The 18,817-nt window shown below is 40.3% G+C and overlaps 1 protein-coding gene across 19 annotated transcripts in view; it reads right to left on the bottom strand.

The window, feature by feature from the left end:
* Nucleotides 1-18,817, bottom strand: part of MICAL3 (microtubule associated monooxygenase, calponin and LIM domain containing 3) — a 174,249-nt gene that overhangs the window by 58,909 nt on the left and 96,523 nt on the right. For 18 of the 19 annotated variants that reach the window (XM_077178155.1, XM_077178158.1, XM_077178165.1 and 15 more), the window contains 3 exons: nt 12,825-13,011; nt 9,380-9,468; nt 8,191-8,278 (listed from right to left, as the gene is read on the bottom strand). In XM_077178155.1, the coding sequence (XP_077034270.1) occupies nt 8,191-8,278; nt 9,380-9,468; nt 12,825-13,011 (364 nt within the window). Of the gene's footprint in view, nt 1-8,190; nt 8,279-9,379; nt 9,469-12,824; nt 13,012-13,658; nt 13,767-16,339; nt 16,448-18,817 lie in introns of all 19 variants that reach the window. The other variant, XM_077178172.1, reaches the window with a different exon arrangement.

Here is an 18,817-nt window from a genome sequence, read left to right as displayed (position 1 = left end):
TACTAAAAGTCTGGCACAGTTTCAGGAAGCAAGCTTCCAAAAGACTTACTACTGATTAAAAATAGTTTACACATCAGTTCTGATGTGTTTTCACATCAGCCTGGAAGTATTCAAAACATCTCTTGGGTAAAAAAAATCCTATTTTTAAACACTTCTACCCTCAAGCCATCAGATAAACGTCTATAACAGCAGAAAGGAGGATTATGAAATTTTCCTAAAAAAGCAAACACAGCCTTCTGGGATGACAGCAAACATGAGAAATGTCAGACTAAACATACATTTTTGAGAGCAGATGTAAGCAACTAAACAGGGCACAGAAGTGCCATCTCATCCTTAAAGAGCATCTGCCCAGTTTTGTTCAGAAAGCTCAAGCTAAACTCCATGTTGTAAGGATCAGCTCAGCTACTAATTCACCTTCCTTCAAAAATACACATCAAAAAAGCAGGAGAATAGCTTTGATGTTGACTCTGGATTATCTGCTCTTTCCCTTGAGATTATTTCTATTTGTTTTGCTTTTGTGGCTTTTTGTTTTGTTAGTTTTGGTTTGGGTGCTGTTTTGTTTTGGGGTTTTTGTTTGTTTTTGTTTGGCTGTTTTATTAATCTGGTTTTCTCCCCTTATTTCTTGCATTTTAATATACATCACCAACTACATATCTTAATAAATTACACTGCTGATCACAAGCAGGTGGTAAAACCATAACTTCCTTGTTTTAATTTGTATTAATTTTTATTCACTCATAATTTTAGAAGTACCTTCATACACTTTCTCATCCCTGTGACAGAAGCCATGACACTAGAGAGGAACCACAGGCACAGAAGCAGAAAGTCTGAGGTATCTGTGTAGTCTTAAAAGAGAATTGAGGTGAGGGTTGTCTCTCCTACCACTACTGCTACCCCAAGTTTTAGCTGAAAACATGGCTCCCTATATTGGTACAGCAAGGAAGTCTGATTTCTACTCTGATGGGGGCAATCTCTAGAATGAACCTCCTTTCTTTTTTTTTTTTTTTTCTTTTCTTAATTCATGAAGCAAACACTTGATTTCTGGAGAGCATATATGCAGCTGCAGAGTTAACAGAACAGTGGAGGCTGTTGGAGTGGTACATCAAAATGACATTTCTAGCTCATGCACCAGCATATGAAGTTTTACACTGAATGCTCATGGCTCCTCCTCAGAATTGAAGGCCCATCTTAACCTCAAAACTGGCACTGCTTAACACAGCAATGAAAAACTACAGGCAATTTCAAAGGCATAAAGCAATTACCTCCCTCCAAATAAGGAAATTTTACATAGATCAGAACTGGTTTGTGGTTGTAGCTCTGTGACCCTGCCATTTAAATGTAATCTACTCTGGCCAAATATCATTCACAATTGAACTTTCAAAAATCATCAGCTATACCAAGCTTTTAGCTGCAGATGGTGGAGTAGGAAGCAGGAGAAGCATGTGAGGAACAAATGCAGAACAAGTCCCTAATGTAGACTAACTCATTGCAATTTTGAGACCAGGAAAATGCAGCTCAGAACAACAATCCAGGTCTGTTTGTCATGGTGACAACATCACAGAATAGGCTCTTAAGGGTCTTGAGGAAGGCAGGTCACCTCCTTGTGTGCAGTCCTCAGAAACGACAACAGTTCAGCTAGAACCTGAGACACAGGATTTGGCTACAAAGTATTTACTAATTTTCATCACACCAAAACATCCCACCACACAGCAGATCTACACCAAGCAGAGGAACCAAAGCCTGCCAAGACTCTTGTCACACTACAGGTCCCTGCTCTCCCATGGGTGTGACTGCCTTGGTCACAGAGCATGACAAAGACCTCTGGCCTGCAGCAAGCCACACAAAACAACCTCCTCAAGACACCAAACTCTGTGAAGCCACAATGCTGAGAGCACATCTATCCAAAGTCAGCTTTGCCAAGGCAGCAGAATATCTCGCAAGGAGGTGCTCAGCAGGTCGAGCTGTCTGTGCAATGTGTGCCCTGCACTCCGAGCAAACCACAACAGCAAAATTTAAAATAAACACCACAATACAGAAAGAGCCTGAAAAGTACTTGGCAGTGACAGATGGCACATGCCACAGAGCTCTCCAAATGGCTGTTGCATTTGAGCTCGCTAGAGCTATTCATTCCACTATCCCCCAATTCTGTATCCCCTGCAGCATCCCTCACCTGCAACCAGTGCAGGGACAAGGGGGAGGACAAAGAAAAACTCAGAAACCTGAAGTTTATTTGGAATTTATTCCCTTGAACATTTCACACAGTTGAACAAAAAAAAATCTCCATTTCACAGCAACAGGGAAACCACGTGTTACATAATTCAGAGACACGCACACCCAAAACAAAAACAGGTTAAAAACAACTGCATAAATCAAAGTTTTCAAAGGGACTGTACAGCGGAGACATGAAGCCTTTCTGAGCACTAAATCATCTCACTTGAACATTATCTGTCACTGAACTTATTTTATGCACAGTTCCCTCCTTTTCTCTGAGGGAAGCAACCTCAAAATAGTATTACTCAGATTCCACTTTTCAAAAAACCAGACATTTTAATTCTGCAATTAAAACAAAAATCCAACTCTTTCCCACAAACTTGATACTATTTTTCTAAGACACATAAACATTCAATGAAGCTCTTAAAGTGCCCAGAAAAATTCATATCACCCTTCAGAATATACACATACAAACAACAAATATTCCAGTGGCACAAGTCTACAGGTCTGAAAGCTAGAGAGAGAGAGGAGGAGATGGGAGCCCAGTAACTCCCAAGAAAAAGTGTTCTTAGCAGGATCCAGCCAAGAGAACAAACTCAGCACATTGTTGTTTTGTATATACTTCTCAGTCCTCAAAACATTTTTCAGGATTTTTCATGGAGTGAAACTCCATCAGGTCAGCTGCATCTCCTACTCTTAAGAACAAATAACCTTCCCAACACATCTTTTCCTTTCCAAATTTTCTGGGCTTCAAATTGCCAATCCTTTAGTACTCTCCTTTAAGCCAAAGCCACTCAAATCCTGATAAGAACACTGAAAAGGACCATGATGGACTGGGAACAGTCAAGCACTTATCCTAACAGATTGCTGGCTTGTTACTGAGAGATGATTCACTGGGCACTGAACCCTCATTCTAATCAGGTAACCTGCACACTCTCCTCAGATTCCAAAACTACAGGGTCTGGTTCTTAATCTGTATTGTTAATGTTTCAGAGAGAAGTCAATCTTCCTTCAGATCTCTCTGCAGTTGTATGATACCCCAAAAAAGGGTTCAGAATCCTGTGCCATGCCCTGCTAAGGACACCACCATGGCTCCTCCAAACAGGACAGACAATATTCAAGGCACGCTAGTAGAGGAAATATCTTTCATCCCAGTTTGGTGGTGCATCCTGAAATATGAATGCTTTCCTTTTTCTTTATTTTTGGCAGGGAAAAGAGTGGGATATATTTGTAAACCTTCATTGGTTTAAAATGAAGGCACCTCAAACACAATGTCATGTCACAGAATTTGTTTGCTGTTATCTTCCATAATTTAATGTTTAAACTAGATCAAATTAAAACAAGAACAAAACCCAAAGGTGAATAGTAGTGAAAAGAAGTGCCCAAGTAGAGGATTTCATCATGATGTTTGTTTGCACAGCAAACAAAGCAGTATTGCTTTGAGCTAAATCATTTTCACAAGTAAGGCATGTTCAATGTATGCAGAACGGTGAAGAGGCAAACAATAGAGGCAATGTGTATGAACAAGAAGCTTATTCCTAAACAGAAATGTATATTTGTGTTTTGTCAGACACAAAATTGAATTGTGCGCAAATAATATTGGAGGCATTCAAAAATACTTGTACAGACGCTCAAGATCCTTTTCCAAACGTGGTTCAGATAATTTACTTTAAAGGACATGCCACTTAGAGGAAACAGCCACTCTTTCCCAGCTCTCCAGGTCAGCACAAGAACCTCCTCATGTATATTGCTTGCTATATACAACAGTACTTGTTCAAGGGCCTGCTGTGAAGGCTTTGCTCTGAATATTTCTCCCTGAAAACCATTAAGGCACATCCCTAGGAGGATTTTAACTTTTCAGACTGCATACCTATTATCATAAACACTATGTATTTATGTGATATTAAAGCACAAGTCCTAGTACCTCTAATTTGTATTGCATTTTAGTTTTTCATACTATTGCTTATGTTTGATTTCCTAATCTTTCACAGGTCAAGTAACTAAAGCAAAAGATCTCATGGCTTCCCTTTTATTGCTGTACAAGTATGAGTTTCCCTAGGCAGTCTTTCCTTTATCAACTTCCTATTGCTGATAGGACAGAAATGCATTGCTGTGAAAACATGAGCCTGAAATGGGAAATATTTTACAACAAAACATTGCTGGCTAACATCACCCCAAGCAGCATATCATAAAGCTGATAGGGGTAAAGACTGTTCCAAGTCCATCTGTCAAGAAAGAGCTGAAAATTTGGAAACATTCTTACAGACCTTTAGAACAAACAGAAGAACAGCATTTGCATTAAAAGCACATTAAAACCATATAAAGTACTGTAAATTATATAAAAAAAAATCCAAAACACAGCAGTTACAGATTATCAAAGGGAGAGACAGTTGAAAAGCAAAAGTTTTTTGTTCAGGTGTTGTTTTTTTTTTCTTTGCAATAGCAGCATTTTGGCACAAAGGCAAATGCAGAAGATAGAGAAAAACAGGCAGACAAGGTACAGAGAAAGTTACAGAATCTACAACAAGCATGCCACAGTTCAGCAGGACCAAAAGCACAGTAAGAGCTGTCCCCAGCTTCCCTTTCCCAGAGAGAATGGCAGCCACTGCTCAAAGCTTGTTGCCACTTCCCCCACTGAAGGGCTCCAGTTTGGCCATAACTTCCCCTGGGAGCAGCAGGGCAGAAGCCACACAGGCTCTGAGCAAACCCCTCACACAAAGGGTGATGCCAGCTGAGTGCTGAACAAACCTCAACCTGCTGATCACAGACTGTGCCCTGCAACCATCACTCTACAAGGGACAGACAGAACTCACTCCATGCCAGCCAGCACTGTGGCCACCCAGGCAGGGACTGACATCTTTAGCAAGGTTAATCCGTGCCAAACAGGTTAGTGACAGCACAAGAAAGGGCTTGTTGGGACCAATCTCACCCCATCTGACTAAACCTGCTGAAGGCTACTCTGTGGTTGAATATATTTTATGCATTAAGCTGGTTAAAAAACGTTTGGTGATATACAGTGAATGTAGGGAGAAAACGCATGCAATTTGCATCCATTTGGGATTTCATGGCAACTACTAAAAAGCAGGTCTTGCATGAGTCACCATAAAGCTCCCTGAAAAAAGCACTTTTGGTAGCTCAGGGCTGAATTTAACTCTCAGGTATACAATTTTAAAATGGCTGCCTTTTTATATATTCCACAATGGCTGTTACTGTTGTACACCTTCCCTTTGCCTTCTAAGCTATATTTGCATCTCCACCAAATATCAAACCTGAGCATGTTACACACTTTTCTGCTTTTACTTAATCCTTGTAGAGGCAACTAACACTCTGCACCAAGACCTACCCCACCATGAGGATCAGTTCAGACCTCAGGGCCTGAAATTGCTATTGCCAAATTCCATTTGGTGGTCTTGCCCTAAAGGAAGTAAAACACTTTCAGATGTATGACCTGTACTAGGGGAGTGACAGATGGATGAAGTGGAGGCTAGGAAACAGATCTCTGCCTGTGTCTTCATCTCAGACAGGTTTTTGCTCAAGGTATTTGTCTAGGCTACAGTGAAAGCTTGCCAGAAGGAATACACACAAATAGTTTAAATTCAGGAGTTACACTGAGATGTAATCTTACAGACTCCTTTTGATTATTCAGGAATAATATCCTGTTCTTCCACTGTATAGGTAAACTTGGTAGTTCAAAAAGGTTTGTTTTTTGAAACCATAAATAACTGTAAAACCCACCACAGGTTTCCTGACCTAGCTACCCAGCAGGAAGGGGAGCTGAAGGTAGGTACCTACAGGACATGACTGTAACAGAGAACTGACCTGCTTTTAATGCCACTCTGGATTGTTTCTAAAGTACATTGCATTTTGCTTCCTCCTGCTTCTTAACCATTGCTAAGTCAGTAGTTCCAAGAGTTACTTAAATCATACTGCACAAAGAAAGCAAAACTCAGCCACTACTGGTATTTCTTTAGCACAACAGAGGCACTGCTCACCTCTTGTAGCACTGAATGCACTTCTGCCATGCACACATGAGAATGCACCACAACACCCTGCCTGAACAGTGACCCAGCTAAGCTGAGCATGTCCTAATGCACTCAGGGCACTGCAAGGGGCAAGGCTTTAAAAGGTCCAAACGCTCTGAACATTATGCTACAGTTATACACTGCTCTAAAAAGCAGAAAGCAAACAAAAGGAGCCCTAGATTTCAAGTTTTGCCATTAGACAAAATGGTGTCTGTTCCAGCTTACTCCTCTGGAAGTACTACAGTGCTGCTACAGGATTGTGCCACCACTGCAGAAGGAGACATCTGATTTATAGAAGTTTATCATAAACTATGCCCTATTGTTTGCTCTACCTAGCGATCATTTAGGTGCTACTCGCTGAATGTTCCTTTGTAAAAGCAATTAAATTTGATTTGTTGGAAGGACTAAACCAAAGGAGATTTTCTGCCAGCAGTAGCTGTGATAAACTAATTGATAAATGTAATTCAAATCTCCTCCTTCCAATCATCATCACCTACAGCTTCACTCCACAAAACCCCTTATACTCACATCAGTTGCTCTGTGTATCAATAAATATTTTTTCTATTCATCTTTAAGAACATGCTCCAAACTACAAAAAACCAGTTTTTTCACTTTCAGAGAAAGCAGTTTTAAATCTATCCAGTTAGGCAAAAAATGCTGCAGTTCACACATCTGTCCATAGCATTTTGCAAATATAATTCTTCCCTACCCTTTTCTCACTTTTGCCATATGGAAATTGCACACACACAAAAGAGGAAATCTTGAAAGTAACTACACTCCAAAAATCAACATACTATGGATAAATTTTTGTCAGATTGTATTCAGTTACAATCTTAGAAACACTTGTATAATAATATAAAGTCAAAGAACACCATGATTTTTATCTGCTCCTGTGTTGTTAAGGCCTTCTCAACTGGCACTATGCAAACATTCTTTTCTCAAAGAATTGTTTTAAGTATGCTCCCTTTCTAAAAGCAGCTGATTTAGCTTATTCATAGTCTTTTGGAACAAGTACTAGAAATTAATATTTCTTCCTTTTTCTGACATCACAAAATGAGCACTCGGGGGCTGGGCAAACGAGCATTTGTAGCACAGACACTTCTCTCGTGTTAGAAGGAATTAGAATTTCAAGTTAAAAGGGAAAACTATGTCACAGTAAGACACACACATTCACCACCCCATTTCCAAAGCCACGACCAGGAGCAGCACAGATGCTGGCAGAGGGAAGAGCACCATGACCTGCCAGCACCACGAAATTCAAGGGGTTTAAGGAATCCAATCCCATTAGCTGTCAGACACCCAGAATTCCAAAGGAGACACAATCCAAAGATAATGGGATCTTTCCCATTCAAGTACCAGATTAATAAAGAGAAGCTTGGGAGAACGAGAAACCACACCCAGAATTCAGGAAAACACAGAAATCCAGTTTGTGAGCTATTCCAGTGCTTCATAAAAACTTTCCATTTCACTGACATTGAGCTGCATACATTACAGGGCTCTTTATCTGGGCTGACTCAGAGGAGACCCTCAACTGAGCATCTGTGTTTTCCTGGTATTCTTTCAAACAATGTCCTTGAAAGAACTGAGAACATCTAGGCCCCAAAGCCACAGTGCAAAATAATATATTGAGATTTCCACGTAGCACACAAAATTCACAAGGCACCGCAAAAACCAAACGAGTTACACAGCTCAAAGCTGGGTGACATTAACTCTCACTGGTCAGCAGGCTGCCCACAGAATTCCCCTAGGATCTGCCCGAGAACTTCTGACTGGACATAGAGAAAGGGAACCCCAAATGCCAGCAGCTGACACATGAAAAAGGAGTCCAGAGGGTTCTGGGCTACGTGGTGCCCAATGGAGGAGACTGTGCTGTGCAGGCGCTGGCTCAGCACCCTAACTCTGCCCACGAGGCCGAGCGAGAACTGCACCACCCTGCCAAAGAAGGAAGCGGAGCTACCTGGGGCCCTCTCTGCTGAGGTGGGGAGGCTGCTGGCCCGTCCATTCCCATCGCTGGCCATGGCGTCCTGCACAGCTCCTTTGGTGTCCTGGAAGAAGGTGGGGGAAGTTAAATTCATGTTAAAGTTGGAATTGCTGTGTGTACTGAACCGCTGAGCAAGGAATTGGGATGCCTCGCAACCATCACATAAGGCAAGGTCTAAAAAACAAGCATGCTCCTTCTCAATTTAAGGCTTTATTAAAGCTCTGAAAATCAAACTGGATAGCCAAGAAAGTCAAAGCTGTAAGAGCCCTGAAATGTGCTCCTCTGGGAAATAAAATAGGTACCGTTTTTAGTCTTTATTTTTGGCAGGAAGTATGGCACATACTGGGATGGATCCGTTATCCTTCCAGAAAGGAGCTCCAGCTTGTACTAATAAAACCTGAGAATCAGGTGGGACAGGCACCACTGCTTGCACAAAGGAAAATATAATTTAAGGGAAAAGGGCAGCTTGCAGCATGCAAGCTTAACAGAACTTAAGAAACAGCATGTAGCTTGCTCAGAGTACATGAAAATACTGAGAAGGGGCTTGAGGAGAAAAATGAGGTGCCTTGGATTAGAACAGCAAAAGCTGAGGGACAGCTGAGCCCTTTCTGTATTACAGTGTCTCTTCATCCTATATTTACAGCACAAATACTTCTATTATGATAGTATAGGAAAGGGGATATTCTGTCTTTTCATGCAGCTTCCTGTTAACACACAGCAGACCTTCAGAAATGAAGGTACATGATCTTCATATCTTATACAAGAGGGGTAGAACTTTGTGTTTCAAAGGAAATGCAAACAATTTGTTTCATCTTAAATAAAACCATGGAGAAACAAAGCAAAACCAGAACTGGTAATATTATTCATTTAGTCTCAGCATACACTGAGAAAGTATTTCAGCTGACAAGAAAAACAAATCAAAATTCTGTTTTGAACATGATTGCACATAATTTGATAAGTACCATGAAAAGAGCAGTAGTAAGCAGAGGAATTGCTTTTAAATAAGATTTAGTTGAACTGTAAGCTTTCATGATGGATAAAGCAACTAAACGCACCCCAAATCTTTCTACTTTCTGAAAAAAAACCCAAACCATCACACATCCTTTGTCACTGTTAAGAATCAAAATCTATTAACACGGCATGTTAGATGAAAATAATGAGTTACCTTTCCTGACAGAGGACCCACTGCTGGCCTCTTCCTCTGAGCATAACCAGAGACTCTGTAACAGTAGTGAGGTTTACAGTAGAATTTACCTGCAGATAAAACACAAATGATGGTCAGCAACAGGAACACAGGAATTTAGCACAATATAAATATCCATCTCACTGCAACTTATTTTCTGCTGCCACTCCAGTTGCTCTCTCTAATTTCTTCACTATACGCAGAGGCAAACACTAGCTGAAGTTTTAGCTCCAGCCCTGCTCTCTCCCCTTGTAACTAGGCTCTTTTCCATTGGGTGCCTGACAGCCATTTAGTGTAAAATCCTATCAAACACCAAAGCAAAGCTGTGAGGCTTGTGTGGTATCACATGCTAACAATGCGGCAGTGTGTGAGGAACAAAGAAATCATCACATGAAAAGCTGGCAGAAGCACTTTTGGAAAAAGCAAGAATGAATACAACCAGCAGAGGAAAGTGGGAGAGGACAGTGTTAACTCCCAAAGAACCATCTCTCAAAATGCACAGTGGCTACTTGTAGAAAGGACAATGACTCATTTTCACAAATAAGACCTTTTGTGATCCTGCTGGTTTTACTAACACCCCAGAAGTCTAGAGAGGTTTTTCACTGCTATCTGAGCACTGTCAGGAAGACAAAGCAGCATTAGCAATACTATCATGCAAATACTACTGGTACTAATAAAAGCAGCAAGCTGATGCCTCATAATTATCTTCCACTGTACCTTTGTCAGTGTATCCTGTGTGGCATATGCAGCCCACAGCACTCTCCACTGCTATCCCATTCCTAGAGCTTTGCCAATGCATTCCCAACACATATTCTGACCTCTGCCTCTAATTTTTGCAAAATACCAGCACAGAGATGGAAAAGTGACAAACATCTAGAAATTGTGACAAACATTGTAGAAATCTTTACCTCAGTAAGTATTTCTTAATGTTTACTCATACCAAAACCCGCTTTTTGAGATTGTCTGAAATGAGCAACAACTGAAAAGCTATTACATAAAAATTCTCAGACACTGACTGCAGAAGGCTGCAGAATGCTTGTCAGCCCAAACAGCCAGATGAACAGCAACAATGTGTGCACAGCTTTAGTGTTTTAGCTCTCAAAGAAAACCCAGAATGAAATACAAGCTACATTTTCACAATGATTATATTAGATAGATACCACAGATTTCTATTTAGCCACATCTGCTTCATATACACACACAACTGTTGGGCATGTAATATTTCAGAATCAATGCTACAAGCCTGCTGAAACTCCAAGCTTTGTGTTTGCTTCACTGAGAACTGTCTGGCCATAACTGCACACACAAGCATGCCTGCAGAGGGAATCACTAAAAATCTGGTGGTAAAAACTGTTTCAGCCCATACAGCTGACAGAGGATCTCCGTCTGTTAGTGCTTAACAGACAGTCAGATATTCAGTTACTTGTGAGTGCTCAAAATAACAGCAGTGCTCAAAAAATGCTTTTCCCTAACTTAGATTTCTGACAAAGACGTTGCTTTTATATGTTGATTTCAAAATCACCACTGGCCCCTTTAAACTTGCATGCCAAGTCTGCTGACCTTCTAGACAAGCAATAAAGGGGTTTCTATTCCTTACTGGGAGTCTGGTTTGATGATTCTAAGCTTCCTCAACTCTTCACAACCCAGCAAATCCATTACTTAAAGTCATTATATAATGCATTATGAACACACAGTTTTAGTTCTTTTTGCCCCTTAAACCAGATGGTGTTTCCACGGCCATTTTTCTACCCAGTATATATTAAAAGATTGTTCTTACACAGAATGGATACCCATCAATTTCAATCTGCAGTAGAATATCTTGGAGTGTCATCCTGTGACATAAATTTAAAATTTTTACTTCATCTTCACCTCAATCAGTGGGAAAAATACAGGTACTAACACTTTTTTCTGTAATTTTGTAATTCTGTTTTCTACACCATTATGTCTGAAATAGAATCCTTTGCACCCTACTTGTCACTAGTTTTACACCATTTTGCACTTATTTTCCTACTGAGATTGGATTAAAGATAGGTAGCTGTGTAAGAAAAATAAATGCATACCTGCTGATGTGAATCAACATTTACCTCAAATACTTTCTTATACATTTTCTTCAGAAAATGTGACATTTTTGTCAATCACTGCTCAAACAAAGATTGTAGTACATAGCTACCCTTACAAGGAAATGACTTTTCACAAGTGATGGATGCTCTTAAATTATTACTTTCAATATGCATACTTTGTTGATGAACTGAGTTTCATCTGCTGCCATATTGTCTGGTTTCTCAGACTTGTAGGGTATATCTGAAGCTTCCCTTCATTCCTAGCATGTTAGATTCTTTTAATTGAGGCATCAGCAAGTTTTGTAATCATATTCTTTTCTCCTTAGTCTATCAGATACAAAAAATAAAATCATTACTGAATCTTCAGTAACTACTGGTACAACACTCTTAACACTGACTTACCTCTACTCAACTTTAACATTCCATATTTTCTATATAAACAGAACTTAGCTTGTATTGACCTATTATCAACAGCCCCTGATTATGAAGTTTCTATTTTATTACATCTAAAATAAACACACAGAGTTGGACAGTTGTGGTACCTTCAAGAAGAACAAGCTGACCACATTTCTCTCCAACTTGTTATTTTCTCTTAAGTGGTATTAAACACTCAGAGGTTTTATTTAAATACTGTCAGATGAGGACAGTAAAAAGTCTAGCCCTCAAACTCAGCCTGTGAAGCTTTTTAAAGCCTCCAGTTATTATTTGTTTACCCTGCATTCTAGCAGCTGTTAATGATGCCCTAAGCTTTAGATTTCATATTTTCTAGATTCTGTGCTGCCTTAGTGTGTGACTCTGAACTTCACACAAAGTGCTCGCAAGTTCTCTTGACAGTTTAGTCAGACAAAACAATCCTTTTCCAGCCTGAGAACCAAGGACACTGTTGCAGCTTTGGGCCCAAAAGTGTGAACAATGGTGAAGTGAGGAAAGCAATTTGATTCACAACCTGAAGCTGCAATTGGACAATTAACCCATATATGGAAATGGACCAAAACTTATAAAAGTGTGAAAAATCATGACCAGTCATCCATCTTGGGTAGAGCCACAGCAAGGCTCTTGTACTGCCCAAGGTGTAACCTTTGAAGGCTTTTTAAATAAATCCCTCCTTTATTCCCTTTAACTCTGTCCAGTTTCTGTTTCAGGCAGCCTCTCCAGGCACCACTACAATATTGTATTAACGCCTATAAGTTTGTCTGCTCTGCTGCCGCCATGGCCCAGCCATAGGAAGGCCCCGAAGCTCCAACAGCTTGAGAGATGATGTCTGGAGAACAGAAGTCACCCTCTTCCCTAACTCACCAAACAGTTTGTAAGTGGCAGAAGACCTCCCAGGCCAGGAGGAGCCTGGTGAGCAGAGGCCGTTCCCTTACCGTCCTCGATGTCGTAGGCGTAGGAGGACAGGCGCAGGGTGGTGGCGCAGTACTCGCACTTGAAGCAGCTGCGGTGGAAGAACTTGCCCTCGGCACTCAGCCGCTCCATCACGTAGACCCGCTTGCGGCAGAAGTAGCACACGTCGCTGCCTCCCAGGTTCTGGGGGAACTCCTTCTTGAGCGAGCCCTGGACACAAACAGGGATGGCTGAATTTGTGTGTGTCCAGCCTCACCGAGATCACACACCCAGGTCATGTTTTATCTCTTCATTTATGTGGATACGGGAGCACTTGGATGCTGCTGCAGTTCTTGGACACAACTCACGTTGGTTTTAACCAAGACACCAAAAACTAACCTTGTTGTCCAGGAAAAAGGCTCCTAGGATGCCATGCCTACATATATCAGGAGCAAAATAAGTTCTGGGTAGATGAGTGGACACCGGTATTATTAATGATGACCCTGAAATCAGTGACTTAAGGAGGCATATGAAGAAAGGCAAAACCATTAGAACACCCTCAAACAGCAATTCTTCGACCTACATTACCAAAACCAGTGTCTCCTCCAGAAAGCAGCAGTGCAGAAGTGTTATGAACAGTTTGCTCAAGTCATTACACCCAGTCTATGGACGCTGGCATTAGGTTAAAATATTTGGCAAAGGAAACAAGGACAGGAGTGAGGGTGGATGGAGAAAGGGAAACAAAAATGTCTCACAAAGCTACGACAGATTCCATCAGTGGTGTAACAAAACTCACAAAACTGGTGGACACTCACAAAACTTGAGATCTACACAACATCTAAGCACAAACACACTTCATCTCTGGCACATTGTCTTACCAGTTCCTTCTTGTCTAGAAGGGTTTTGGGTTGCTCTTTCCTTTGAAGCTGATTGGCTATCTGCTCAGCCAATGAGCTCACTCCGCCTGTGTACATCTTTATGTACTTCTACCAGATGGGTTGAATAAAACAAGAGTGATGTGAGAAAAGAAAAAAAGAATCAAATTAAAAAAAAAATAACTAGAATGATGAGAGGTTAGGGGGTGGAAGGTGCAGAGAGGTCAAATCATGCCAAGACAGTGGACAAATAAAGTGACAAGTAGTAATAGCAAAGCCAGTGTCATCAGAAATCACCAGTACAGTCCAGGATCACCTGTAGGAATGGACAGGAAGGCTTGTATTTTGCATTTTTTAAGTGTTCCAGAAATACTATGATGATGAAGGAAGCAGATCCTGTTTTCATCTGTGGGATATTTTGTCCCTGAAAACTTGAGTATAGACACTTGTAAAAGATGAGGCTAAATATAGGTTAGATTTTAAGTTCCAGGTAAAATTGACATCAGAAACAAAGATCTTTTAGAAGGCATGTTACCAAGTCTAATGCAACATGTTGATTTACAACAGTATATTTGTGTACTTTGCACCTGGAAAGAATTAATTTACAGAACATTCACAGAGCACGGAGAAGTCCTTAACTAAAGAACTCACAGTGAGTCAAAAGTATTAATTCTTCCAGTGGTAAAAATACTCAGAGTTTTAGATGGAAAAAAAGATGGAAGAGTCTTCATCCAATGCATTAAAGCCATACCTGCATACATCTGGAACATATATTTGTTCAACCCTGAACATGGCTTTATGACTTGGCTTTTCTCCACCATGGGCACAGACTGACTCTGTAACTCTGGCTGTCTAAAAACCCTCCAGTATTTTCAGCAGTCTAGGCAAGTTGGCTGTTACCTTAGATGGTACCAAATGAGTGTCTGCAAGCCAAATTCAATCACTGCAGGAGTGGGGAAAGTGTTTTTCACAGGAAACACAAACAACTGGCAATAATTACATGGTTAAGAAAATGAGGTGGTTACATCCACGTTAGCTCAATCCCACTGCAAACGCCACGGATTTGACTCGGAGCAGCAAAGAGCACGCCAAGCAACTTCCCTTTTCCACACTAAGCAGCATTATGAATGTTTCTAGCTGGATTCTCAGCTAATACAGGATCAGAGAGCCACTCAGCTTCTAGCAAGTGTGAAATGCCAAGGATAACAAAAGGAAAGTTGTATCTTAAAACCCCCTTTACTTATAGCAAAACTTGCTTGAAGCACAGTAGTTATTTCCCTCAACTAATAACTAATTTAATATGTGTGGTTATTTTAGGAATGTTTAAAACCTTCACAAGTTCAGACAGGAGAACAGCAGGAAGCATCAGAAAAATTGAAATTCAGCACAGAATGGGTACTTCTTTGGGGAAAAAGATTATGAAAATGGAGTGCTCAGCCAGAGATTACTGCTGCTGTCACTACAGTCCTAATTCCTTAAGCTCCCTGTCACTGCAGCAACGAGGGGAGGGTTTATTTCTACCCAGAAAGAATTTATACCTGTCTACTGATTCCATTCCAAGAAGTAGAACACTTGCAGCATTTCTATATGCAAGAAATAACAAATGATTTGTCTTTGAGTCTCCCAGGTTCCATGTGTTTCCAAGTTCCACATACATATGCACAGAGTTGCTTTTCAATGACATATATCTTGTCAAACATTACATTTTAAATGGTGCTCACTTCTAAAATTTTCTTCATCATTGACTTTTAACTGGCAATCATAATAATTTGGCCAAGAGTTTTCAGTTTCCTCTGAATGATCAGAGCTTTTGAGGCTTTTTGAGTTTTCTTAGAAGAGAGATGAAGCATTTCCAGGGGAAAAGCTTCCTTCTAGCTGAACCAGGTTTCCCCTGATCAAGCTTTGATTTGAAACCTTCAACTGCAGATCCTTCAGGATCTTTAAATTTCTACCAGCACATAAGCAATTCCATGCTAAAAAATGAATATGTTAATATTAACTCACAGTACCCTGGACTATTTGGTGTGAGAAATTTATTTGCTGAATTTTTAATTTGAGGTTGTGTGTTTCTGATTTGTTTTGCTTTTTCTGCCTACATACCACATCTGGCCTAATTATGGATATTAAGTGAAGCATTTTCTCTTTCTTTCCATGGTCTTCCAGACACAGCATTCTGCAACATTTTCAAAAGCATGCAAAGAACCTGCTCCAGGTTAGGTCAAATCAAGTTCCTGCTGTTCATGTAAGACAACTGTAACTAGTTCAAATTCTCAGTGATCTTTCAAAAAGCCAAAGCACTTTTTATTTCACACTGTCCATTAACCACATATGCACAAACACAATCTGTTGTTTAGCCCAAAACTTCAACAAAAGCAGCAAGCAAAACCAGAAAGCTTCACTGCAAAGCCAGAAAGACTATCAGTGCTCAAAACCCCTGGTTTGAGTGAGAGGTGCACCACAAACTTCTCACAGACACCAAATGTTACAAACATTTAGTTTCAAACTGCTTTATGGCTGGCAACACCCGAGCTGTGCCAGGCACAGGCTGCCTCTGGCTTCTCCTTTGCGCAGGGATAAGCACAGAGGCTCTGCAGGTGAAGCAGTGCCAGCCTGGCTGTGTCCTGTGAGTGTCCTTGGCAAGCAAAGGCAGCTGAGTGCACCTGGAGTGCTCAGGTGAGGGCTACCTGGCGCAGGGAGTCGGAGGAGGGTGAGGAAGGGCGGTTGGAAGAGCGGAGGCTAAGGGAGAGCTCCCACTGGTCAACAAAGAATCGGCGAGACGGCTCCGTCTCGGGCTAAAACATAAAATAAACATCAACACAATCATACTTGTGCTTTTCTAAGAGAGAAGAGAAAATAATAATAATAAAAAAACCCAGCCCAGGCCTTTCTGGTTATCATCAAGAACAAATTTTTAAGGACTCTTACAGGAAAACTTTGAGAAAAATATCCAGGGTATCTTCACTTTCTCCCTAGTGAGGCAGAGTAGTTACTCCAAATTTGCTCTTTATTAGGTTTTACATTATTTAGGACCATTTGGAAGCAGTTACCTACTTCCACAGATGTCCAACCTCCTGTAATTCAACCAACTAAGCCACTGGCAAAGACCCCAAATCAATTTCCTCTGCTCCTTCTGTATCTCCCATTGTTCTCTATTACTGGCCCAAGGCACTAAGATCATCTTTCAGGCCATGTGAGACCTCTTCTTCATTTTAACTATATAAACCAAAAGTCTGCTCTCCTGGGGGATAGAAGAGAAAGAAGTTAGCTTGTATGTATTTCCAGTAATTAACAGCAAATTTCCAACCTAAAATTTACTGTAAACAAATTAGAAACACTGAATAAAGAATGTATCAATATAAAATGATCTGCTGATCTTGATTATCAAATGGCAAAGAATAAATCACAGACTGAGAACCTGCATCCTTCTGAAACTGGTACCTCACAGGAGAACCCAAAATTTGGTCTTCTAATATGTTCTTGTCATTCTCTCTACAAATGATTATGCCCATCCTCCAATAAATACTTCATATAAGTAGGAAAAAAGTTGGAAGTATCAGACAAACAGCACTGGAAAAAACTGTGCATTCCTAAAAATTATAGTCTGGAAACAAAAAAATATGCACATTACAAATAACTGGCTTTCTTTGAAAAATAAATTATGGTTTTAGTTATAAAAAGGAAAACTAAATGTCATGTAACTGCATGACCCATGAAAATAGGTACTTCTAGCCACTTGGAATAGGCTAACCTCAAGATTAAATTTACTGAGCAAAATGCAAAAGAGCTTGGCTTTCACAATTTCCTCAATTTATGGAAATATAATTGTTCATACAAAAATTTTCTGTACATCAACATTTAATCAAGTTTCTTCTCTGAAAATGTCCTTACTTTGCTAAGCCTTCTCTCTCAGTATTTTTCTTATTTTCTTCTCTTAAATCCCACATCATAATCCATCATTGCTTGCAGTGTTCCAACATCTGTTTCCTTTTTCCTCTCTGCCCTACCCACTTTATGCTTTCCTCTACTATGTGTTCTCAGTCTCTCCTCCTTTTCAATTCTGCACGATACAGAAATTAGACAATTTCAAAAATAATTTCTATCTTTGCATCTCCATGCTCAGAAGGAGCTTAAAAATTACCAGAGTGCCGTACAAAAGGTAGGAGCAAAGTACTTTGGTCTAGATCTTCATTTCTAGATCATCATTTTAACTGAATAAGGAAATGCACATGAGTATTGTGGGCCTTGCTTGAGATATTAAGTCATGGCACCCAATAACAAAGAGGTACCACTTTGTTTAAAGTAGTCTTCTTATTCAGGCCTTCACAGCTAAAATTTCAAATCTAACCAAAGGTTTGATGTTCCTTCTTGGAGAACAGCTCCTGTGATTTTAGCCATCAGAAAAAGATGGCATCCCAAAAAACCCCAACAATATGAAGTGACCTAGATGTCAGAAAATTCTTTTTAGTAGGGCTTGCAAAAGTTCTGGCACTGTTTATGCTCCAGCTCAAGAAGACAGCTTCATTTGGGATGGTTAACTCAAAACAGTTAAGTTATGAAACAAAATCACTTCTGTGCTTTCCAAAAAAGCACTCTGCAGTTTGCCAGGCACTGCTGAAGGTAACTGAAAACAGAGAGCAACCAAAGAAACCACAGTTCAAACTGGCATGCTCCCATAGCCCAAAGACAACAGACTGGGGAGAAAATTAGGCACAAAAACGAAACAAAACAAAAGTGTACACTGCAATCAAAGACAATCTGCACAAACTGCCAGCTCTACCATGGGAAACAACTGCACAGGAAGGATGGACACACAGGTTGTACTACAGAGCCAGGGATTAAGCTTGGAAAATGTGAATATTCTTGCTTCCGGAAGCAAGTAAAATTTGAGAGGGACTGACTGCTAAATGACCACTGTGAGATGACTTGATCCAGAGCCCAGTTGGTTTTCAGCATTTATTCTGAAGTTTACTGGCTGCTTTTTACTTCATGGTTTATATCCTGTTTTGAGGAACAGAAAGGGTCACTCACCAAACAAGGAGACAGCTAAGAAAAGGCAAGTCAAATAAAGACACTACAAATAAAGACAAAAATAGTCTTGATGGCTGTTTCAACCACATGACTGTAGAGCAGTGGTCATCATATTTTGGTGATTCTTTTCTCTC

Source organism: Agelaius phoeniceus, chromosome 5 (assembly GCF_051311805.1).
Source record: "Agelaius phoeniceus isolate bAgePho1 chromosome 5, bAgePho1.hap1, whole genome shotgun sequence".
Taxonomy (NCBI): Eukaryota; Metazoa; Chordata; class Aves; order Passeriformes; family Icteridae; genus Agelaius; species Agelaius phoeniceus.
This window is presented reverse-complemented; position numbering and strand designations above follow the sequence as displayed.